This window comes from Abramis brama (genome assembly GCF_963993115.1).
Source record: "Abramis brama genome assembly, chromosome: 17".
In the NCBI taxonomy this organism is placed as follows: Eukaryota; Metazoa; Chordata; class Actinopteri; order Cypriniformes; family Leuciscidae; genus Abramis; species Abramis brama.
The window spans coordinates 11,861,109-11,870,718 of NC_139979.1; the positions used below are offsets into that span (position 1 = coordinate 11,861,109).

Genomic DNA, 9,610 nt, shown 5'->3' on the forward strand with positions numbered 1-9,610 from the left:
GGGATGGGCAGAGCAGCACAGCACAACCTTAATGCAATGCAGAGCCGCTAGCATTGCTGGCCAACTCTAGTTGTGTCCTGTGAAGTAGGGAGATCCTCTCTGGCACTTTTTAAGAGTATATTGAATCTGGGAAATGTTATTCTCCCTAGTGAAATGTATACATATTTCATCTTAAGGCAAAGAATATGGAAATGAGATGAATAATTTATGGAAACTGTGATATGGTGTTTCATATGTTTGATTTGGAGATCTAAAATCTCTTTGTTAATATTTATTTGAAACTGTCATTGAATGATAGAAAAATTTAAAATTTAAAAAATAATATGGATAGTATAATAAATATATAAAGCGTAAAGATATTATAAATCATGCTGTTATTTTATACAACAAAATAGCTGAAACAATTGTGAAGATAAAGTTAATTTATGATAATATACATTTTTTTTTGGAGAGAGAAGAACAGCTAATAAAAATGATTTCATGTCAATCCCATCATTTTCTTTCTATGCATTAGCAAATTCTTTTTACACTAGCACGTTTTTTACATTTTATGCCTTTTACCAGATGCTTTTATCAAAGTAGCATTTTAACAGTGCATTCAAGGCTGTGTCATTTTAGCATCATTGATAAATACATGGGGTTGGACAATGAAACTGAAACACTGGCCGATAGTGTTGAAGGTTTCACGGCTATCTTCACTGATTTTACATTCCATCAATAAGAGCAGAGTGTGAAGGTTGAATTAGCAGAGCAATGGCACAGCTGTACATACAATATTGCAATCCACACAACATAATGGAAGACATGTTAGAGTTCAAAAGAGGACAAATTGTTGGTGCGTGTCTCGCTGGCTCATCTGTGACCAGGACAGCAAGTCTTTGTAGTGTATCGAGAGCTATGTCGGCATACCACCATCAGTTGTGGGGGGTAACGCATTACAAGTAACGCTATTACGTAATCAGATTACTTTTTTAAAGTAACGCATTACTTTTAAATTTACAACAAAATATCTGAGTTACTTTTTCAAGTAAGTAACACAAGTTTTACCATTTATTTAGCCTACTGACACCTCTTGTGGAGAGAAATGCAGAGGCATTGTGTGCACTGGGTAAACATGATTTTATTGTAGTAGACTAGATGTAAGCAGGCCTTTATACTCATCTCACAGGCACTAAAACAGATTCAATATTCCTCAAAAGGAATAAAAAAATGAAATGCAAACTCAGAATATTATGCAAATATGTTAAATAACACATACACTATGTATTTAATCTTATTTTATTAACCAATGTCTTTGCTGCTGAGTGCTTATCTTCGATGATCCAATTCAACCATATGAATAAGCAAAAATTACTTTTATATAAACATCATATTTGTTTAATTTTTTTTATTTCTGAAGATTGTTTTGTTTTTGTTATTAAAAAACAAACAAGCAAACAAAGCCTAGGTGAGAAAAAGTAACGCAAAAGTAATGTAATGCATTACTTTATGTAAAAAGTAACTAAGTAACAATTAGTTACTTTTTTAATGAGTAATGCAGTATTGTAATGCATTATTTTATTTTATTTTAAAAGTAACTTTGCAACACTGGACGAACCACATCCAACAGAGTAACTGTCGACACAAGAGGAAGCTGTCTGAAAGGGATGTCCAAGTACTAGCCAAAAGACATAAAACCACAGCTGCCCAATTCACTGTAGAATAAAATACTCTCCTGTTTCTACCAAAACTGTTCACCGGGAGCTGAACCTTTGGTCACTCGTGCTAATGCCAAACGTCGCTTTCAATGGTGCCAGCAGAGGAAATCTTGGGCTGTGGACAACACGAAACATGTATTGTTCTCTCTCTCTCTGAGTCTGAGTCCATCTTCACTGTGTTTCCCACATCCGTGGGAGTTATGGTGTGGAGAAGCCTCAAAGAGGCTTAACATTCGGCCTGTTGCGTGTCCAAAGATCAGTGAAGGTTTGAGCTGCAATATCATGGCATTCCCTACTGTGCTTGATGGGCACGCCACTGCCAAGGACTACTGAACCATTCTGAAGGACCATGTGTGCCTAATGGTTCAATCGTCCTGAAAAGGATGCTGTGTATCAGCATGATAATGCACCAATACACACAGCAAGACTTGTGACAGAATGCTTTAATGAACATGAAAGCGAAGTTGAACTTCTCCCGTATATATGCCTATATAGTTTAGTTTTTAGTATTAGTTATTTTAGTACTTCAAATTAAACTAAATGAAAATGAAAAATGTTGCCCTGGCAACGAGCTAAAACATATTATGTATTGTTTATTTATTTCAGTTAATATTTATTTTAAGTAATGAAAATGTGTTGTGGTTTTAGTTTTAGTACTTTACAATAATAACCTCGATTCAAGGTATACATTTGGTAGCTTAGTATTCCCAACTATTTTACACTTTGGCGATTCGGTGGCTGATTGGTATGAATTCGTATCTCATTTGTATGTTTTGGAATGATTCATATTGTACAGATTCATAGAAAATCATCTACTCGTAACATGTTTTCCTGTGAGATCAGTTTGGTATTCCGGATCAAACCCACGTTGATCTACCAGTCAACAAAACACACAAATATGTTTCGAACTGATATTTACTCTAAGTAAACTTATAAATGATCCACATATTTAGAAGATATAAAAAATCTTAACATTGAGATAAAGACAACAAGTAATTAAATCCAATAAATTGTGCTAAATAATGGAAATCTAATGGTTGCAGATTTTCCGTCTAAACACTGTCATTTCAAATATGTCGCTCTTTGCCTAAAATGTTTGAGAGCAAATGAAATCTGAAAGACATAATGATTTTGCTGAAAAATGAAAGCCAAAGAAGTGCAGCTTTCATCTGTCCTTGTTTGTCAACAGTTTTAATGAGGCAGAGTACAAAGTATGTCACATTTTCTGTGTAAACAAAACCATGTGTACTCAAACCCTTTCATGACCCTTGGTGCGCCAATAAGCCACATGTATACACTGCTGGTAAAGGGAGGAAACTGCTCAGCAGAGCCCTTCATTCAATCAGAGTTTCATTCAATCCCTTGTTCTCAGACACACCCCCACATGGGAATCCATAAAGTAGCAAGAGCAGACACAAGGAAGTTGGTCCTCAGCCAGCAGGTTGCTGGGCAGCCGTCACACACACAAAATTACTCTCTGAAGTGTGCTAGGGAAGGAAGTGCCACTCCAGAGAGCCATAGGAAACCATAACTGTGGCATACACTCATGACATTTATAACAACACAAATATTTATGGTGACTTCATGATGACTTCATTTGCCTGAGGAAAAAACAGGCTTTTATATATATATATATATATATATATATATATATATATATATATATATATAATCAAAATATATAACTTTTGTGTTGCTTTCTTTTTCAGGTTCTTGAGAAAGCTCCCAAGGATTTCATGTGATTTTCAGACCATTAGTACAAAAATGTACTAATTTTTATTTGTTTATTAGCCTATATATATATATATATATATATATATATAAATGTCTCTGTCAATTTATTTATTTTGTCAACGGAATTCAAAGATCATGAAATCATAGACCCCAATTGAAAGAAAATGTGCAAAATAAAATATTTCCTGTATAGCAGCATCTTTTCTTTTAGTTCAATAGCCACACACCAACTAGTTCCTGTCAGACTGAAATATCTAAACTTCTACAATCACGCTATGATGACTAGAGAAAATAAAGTGTCAAGCTTGAACATACTCAGAACCTGTTAAGCAGAAACAGATTTCACATCGCCAACTCCATTCCCTGTCTGTCTCCTGTTTTTACCCTGCGGATTCGACTAAAATGTGCACTGGATCATAAACCGACATTGATACCGCTTTGGCACATGAGGTTCTAATGACATACACAGTGTGCAACAGCATAGTCCACTCCCCACACAAGAATATTATAATATGTACATTATTTTTCAGTTACCTATAACAGTATATCACAGCATATATAGATATATAGTTAACTTATAAATTATACCAAGTCACCTGACTGACACAAGCGGTTTGAGCAGTCTATGTTTTTGAGACAGCAATGTAATTTCTTTATTCCATCCCGCGTTTTCCATGGTTCCCAAACCGAGTGCGCTAAGAGGCGAAGCACTTCTTTCTGGTTCCCGGAATACTTCCGTGGCTCGCACAAGTAGCCTATGTGTTAAGGTGACTGTTGTGTAGATTTATTCCTGCGAGAGTATTCCTTTCATACATAAGATTAAATTACTAGATCATATTGTACTGATATTAGCAAGAAACACCTGACCAAAAGACAAGTTCTACAAACACCGAGCACAAGTAGCCTATGTGTTAAGGTGATTGTTGTGCAGATTTTTTCCTGAGGAATGCTGTGGCACTTTTTTATACATAAGCTTAAATTACTAGATCATATTTTACTGATATTAGCAAGAAAAACCTGACCAAAAGACAAGTTCTACAAATGCCGAGCACTATAACATAGTTGTCATGTCTCCCTCTCGTGTACAATGCATTCCTGTATTCTTCCGCGGGTGAGAAGGCCTTTTCAAGGTCCAGACTACACATGATATGAAAGGTGTTCCGGCTCTGCCACAAGTTCGCAAAATACGCGCCCTGTATCATGAGAGCGAGTGAGAAAATCTGTGCAAATTATTAAACTAAATCTGAACCTTTTATACTGTTTTACGAGGGTGTAACCAATAATAAAATAACCAGCGTTCATTGATTTCCAAACGAATTGTTGCCAATTTCACACATTTAAGCACGACAATAACGTGTTAGTTTAATGTGAGCCATATGAATTGTACGGTTTTAATACTGTCAGAGTATTAAAAATAAGGCGACTGTAGTTTCCTAATTCAATAATAAAGGAAGAAAAGCTGACTTGTGTGAACAGGTAGCCCGTAGCCGTTACGACTGTGACCTCTAGTGGTGATACTTTCATTGCGTTTACACACTGATCTTTAAGCTGCTCATAAAAGGAAGTCCATGAGTTTATTTATGGATCATATTTTTTAAACCCAAACACAAGATGTAGATCTACAAAACTGAGGACTCAGTTCCCTTCTATCTGTGCCACTTAAATTGAGATAAGGATTCATTTTACTGTGGATCAACAGGACTTTGCTTAGACACATCCATTGTTTCGTTGATAAAAAACAACAAAAAAAAACAGCTTTTTTGAATTAGAAAAGTTATTACAAAATACATTTTTATTTAATTATTTACCTTGTGAACTCACATCTAATAAACTGAATGGTCTAGTTATTGCTTATGTTGCTTCATTTTGAGACATGCATCTAAAACTATTTTAAGTGCTCAAGACAATCATTTCCTTGTTGTTACTAGATGCAAAACAGTATTTTAACGTGGGGAACAAAACAATAATTTATTTATTCAAATTTTTTTTTTTAAATGAATTTTACTTGCTCCTTTGTGGAATGTCAACATGTCTACAGTGTTTTAATTTGTGAAATAAGACAGCTCTGCTATTTTTTCTTTTCTTTTCTTTTCTTTTTAATCAATATAAAAAAGGGTTACAAATCCATGACTTCATCCTCCACAGTTTTCCCAGCGGCCTCCACATATTTCTCCTGTACACCAAGAGTTCTGTGATAAATTGTTAAGGACAATCTTACAAGATTGTGATTGCATAAATGAATGGAAGTGTTAACATAACTTTCACAAAAACAGAAAACTAAACAGTATGATAAGGATACGTGCTGAACTGGAAGTCTGCTCCAACAGCAGCAGACATCATGGCCTGCATGTTCCTCTCCTCCAGGTCTCCAAAGCAGTAGCCATTGGCTTTGTCCACAGTTCTCAAAACTTGCATCATGCTTTCCTTGTCCTGTAGAAAAACAATGGTCAAAAGATATACATTGACATTCATGTATTTGGCAGGCGCTTTTATCCGAAGTGACTAGGGGTGTTTTCACACTTGCCAGGTTTGGTTAGATTAAAACGAACTATGGTGAGATTGATCTGTTAGTGTGGTTCATTTGAATACGTGTGAACGCTAACATCCGAACCTTGGTGCACCAAACAAGCAGACCGAGACCCCTGAAAATTAACTCTGGCACGGTTCGCCTGAAATATGAATGCAACACAGAGCAAAGACGTCTAAACAAACCAAAAACAGGACATGAGGTCACAAGGTGCGACCCTAAAAAGTTTAGCCCAGCACACAGCATTGTTTGAGATGTTCGGTAAGTTCCATCACAAAATATATATATTTATTTTTTAATACATATACTTTGGGATCGGTGTTAAAAATGACAGTGTGAATGCTAAGCAAAACAAGACTAACCCCCGGTTTCACAGACTAAAATGCATTTTTGAGCTGTTTTAACTGAAAGCAACTTGCACTGGCATATCTTAAATCAGGTCTAAATGTATCATTTTCTTTTTTGGTTCGGACCAAAAGAACCAAGACAACCAAACTACAACTGTGAACACACCCTAAGGGTTTGGTTTGATCAAAAACACTGTTTTTGTGTGAACGCTGCCATCCGAACCTTGAAGTGCACAAAACAAGTGGACCGAAAGTCACTTTTTCCAGGGGTCTCCGTCCACTTCCAAACGAACTCTCATAGCACGGACCAAAGACCTCTAAACGAACCAAAAACAGGACATGATGTCACAGGATGTGACCCAAAAAAGGGACAAAATGCTCAATTATGTCTGGTTCTTCTTGGCATAGGCGCTGTGTTGCCCATTACAGTTTGGTACAGGCATCGGAACCACCGTTTGTTTGTGCGCAATAGAGGTTCTTGTGACTCCTTTACACATTTTATAAGCCGTTTGGGGGTTCCTAGCTGGTAAAAATACCACATACACTCCTGGGCAAAAAAAATGGGCAAAGCTAGAAATGGCAAAATATTTAGTGGTCTTTTAATGGTCTTAACCATTTTAATCACAAATCACTGGTCAGGAAATTAGCAAGAATTGCACAAATACTGTAGCCTGGTAATACCAGACTCTGCTACTTCGCTTTGCTTCGTAGAGAGAGTCTGGAGTTCCGTAATAGAAAAACGTTTTCTTTACCGCCTGGGGGCGCTAGTCTGAAGCTTAAAATCATTGGTTACCCGTAAGCCAATCACATAACGTTTGGTTATGGCGTGTTATGCGCATGCTCAGCCGCATCTAACTTCCACTGTAAACACATGTATGATGCGAAAACAAAACCATCGCGCGAAATACCGGAGTGAACATGGCTGTGAACGACTTTTGCAGATTATGTGAAGTAAATCTACGCATCCACGGTACAATCAGCGTCTACGTCACGGCTCTCAGCCCGCCCTCTGTTCGTTGATTGGCCGGCTGTTTTCAGGCCGGAGAAAAACGGAAAGCTCTGACGCTGTCTCAGACTGAGTACAGAAGCGAAATGAAATTGAGCGGAAGTACGAAGTCTGACGTAGTCAGGCTACAAATACTGTAGATAAAGTAACAAAGTATACAAGTTCCCCAACAAGTCCCCCAACTTGTAGACAGCTTTTTACAGGAAGAAGAGTCAGTGTTGTTCCACTCAATGTTAATGGCTTCAAACAGTTCATGAGCAGTTGAAAAATGTCTCCCAGTTCATTTGAGTTTAATATGAGACCAAATATTTAATATAGGATTCAAATCTGGACTCTGACCAGGGCAAAACACGAGCCTGATGGACTTGTTCTCAAACCACTTGTTGGTTGTCTTTGCAATTTAGGCAGGAGCATTGACTGTACTATTTTTTTAGGTCCAGACCAAAAGAACCAAGACAACCAAACTACAAGTGTGAACACACCCTTAACATTGCATTCAAGGTACACATTTGATCAGTTCTAGCTTTCCCTGGGAATCAAATCCATGACCTTGGTGTTGCTAGCGCTATACTCTACTGTTTGAGTTACAGGTAAATTACAATTACAAAAGTGTGCACTAACCTGGACGTTAAGAGGTACAAAAGACACCAAGCTGTAGTCCTGGATCACTTCAGCTAACTTCACATTCAGGTGGTGAAACTTCTTGAAGAAAGGGTCCAAAGCAAGGTGCTCCACCAAATACGACAGGTCAAGAACCTCAGTGTAGAAGTCCAGATTGAATGCTTGTAAAAGAGAGTTGGTATTAAAGGAAAAGTTCATCCACAAATTATTCTTTATTCAGACATTCTGCATCAGTCTGGACTATTCCATCTTACCAAGTCTGCCATATTGCTCAATGAGGTCCATTTTTGAGAGCACATTGACATGTGGCAATTCAACCTGCAGCATGGTGGACAGGGACGTACACAGCACAGAGATGAACTTGGCCGGATCAGCACAGTAATGGGAATCCACCAGATGCACTGAAGTCAGCTGCAAATATCAGAAGAAATCAGACAGGAAATACATATTTATAAATCAGATAGAAGTTACCCACCATGTACTTACCCTAAAATTCCACTTTGACAGCTTTGCAAATATATTCTTCACCGAGTTATGATGGGTGTAGAGTTCCACCTGACCTGGGCAGTCAAAAAGGAAGTAGCAGTCATGGTGGTGCTTCAGCTTCTTCTCTAACCAGTCCAAATTTGCCTCTAAATATTCCATACAGTAGATGAGGCCACCATTGGGGCCAAGTTTTAGACTGTCCATCACATCATCCAGAGTGATGAGCTCGGATATGTCCACGGCACATGGATAAGGCAACGTTTCATTGGCAGGATCCAGGTTTACAACAACCACCTTGCGTCCAAGGTGGCTCAGGAACTCCTGCATGCCCCGGCAATAAGTGGTTTTACCTGAACCAGGTGGACCAATCACAACCTGGCCAAAATGTAGAGCTGGTTTTGAAGGATGTGATGACATCATGATGAAGAGAGGTTCACCACTATGCAAACGGACAAACTAGGTTCCATCTAAAAGAGAAAATGACAACTTTTTAGAAATATAGTCCGAATTTTAAAGTTAACAAATGAACCATGTTCTTATTAAAAAATGTAATTCTGTCTCATTCACCATTTACTTGTATTGTAAGGACAGTGCTGTCATTCCGGTAACGTATGGAACAACATGAATATGAGTAAATATAGAATGAATATGATCTCTTTAAGATAAGATTATAAACTAGCAAAAGCTAAGTTTAATTTGACATTTCATTTTGACATTAACTTTTTATCAGATACTGACTGTGTAGATTTGCTCGGGAATAAATCTGTACAGGGCACACGTAAACAAAATATTTTAAACAAATAAGACAAATAGATGAACTAGAATTAACGCATATTGAAAATGAAATATGTATAATGTCGTAAGACAAACATACATAAAACAAAAGGCAAACCTTTAAAAGTCAGTGAATTATTTCGCTGCATCACACCGCCATAGACATGCTGTGAACCGGATGTTGATTATTCCAAAATAAAAGTCCCATAAAACTGACTTGATACTTTAAGTGAATTCATATACGATACAAAACTTGATTAATCGGGCAAAATCAGCGTAAAATAGCATAAGCTCGTCAGTTCTTTGTCACTAAAAATCTGAGCACTGTATATTTTGTGATAGTCATTATAATTACTTATGTAAACTGAAACATTAAAAATATAACATTATATAATCACTGCATATAGAATTAAAAAAA

At 37.0% G+C, this 9,610-nt stretch overlaps 1 protein-coding gene across 1 annotated transcript; it reads right to left on the reverse strand.

Annotated features, from left to right (window-relative positions):
- Nucleotides 1-5,381: 5,381 nt before the first annotated feature.
- gpn2 (GPN-loop GTPase 2) lies at nt 5,382-9,384 on the reverse strand. Its single transcript, XM_084090049.1, has 6 exons — nt 9,311-9,384; nt 8,419-8,885; nt 8,187-8,343; nt 7,933-8,093; nt 5,731-5,861; nt 5,382-5,620 (listed from the first exon to the last, which is right to left on the reverse strand). Exons 2-6 carry the CDS (start codon nt 8,836-8,838, stop codon nt 5,548-5,550), a joined length of 942 nt encoding a protein of 313 aa, XP_083946175.1. The 5' UTR covers nt 8,839-8,885; nt 9,311-9,384; the 3' UTR covers nt 5,382-5,547.
- Nucleotides 9,385-9,610: the final 226 nt, after the last annotated feature.

Excerpts from the sequence above, each read along its gene's own strand:
- gpn2 (XM_084090049.1), bottom strand. The coding sequence starts at position 8,838 with ATGATGTCATCACATCCTTCAAAACCAGCTCTACATTTTGGCCAGGTT. Across the intron at positions 8,344-8,418 it reads TGTCAAAGTGGAATTTTAGG|CTGACTTCAGTGCATCTGGT; the intron begins GTAAGTACATGG and ends TGATATTTGCAG. Across the intron at positions 5,862-7,932 it reads TTGTACCTCTTAACGTCCAG|GACAAGGAAAGCATGATGCA; the intron begins GTTAGTGCACAC and ends GTTTTTCTACAG.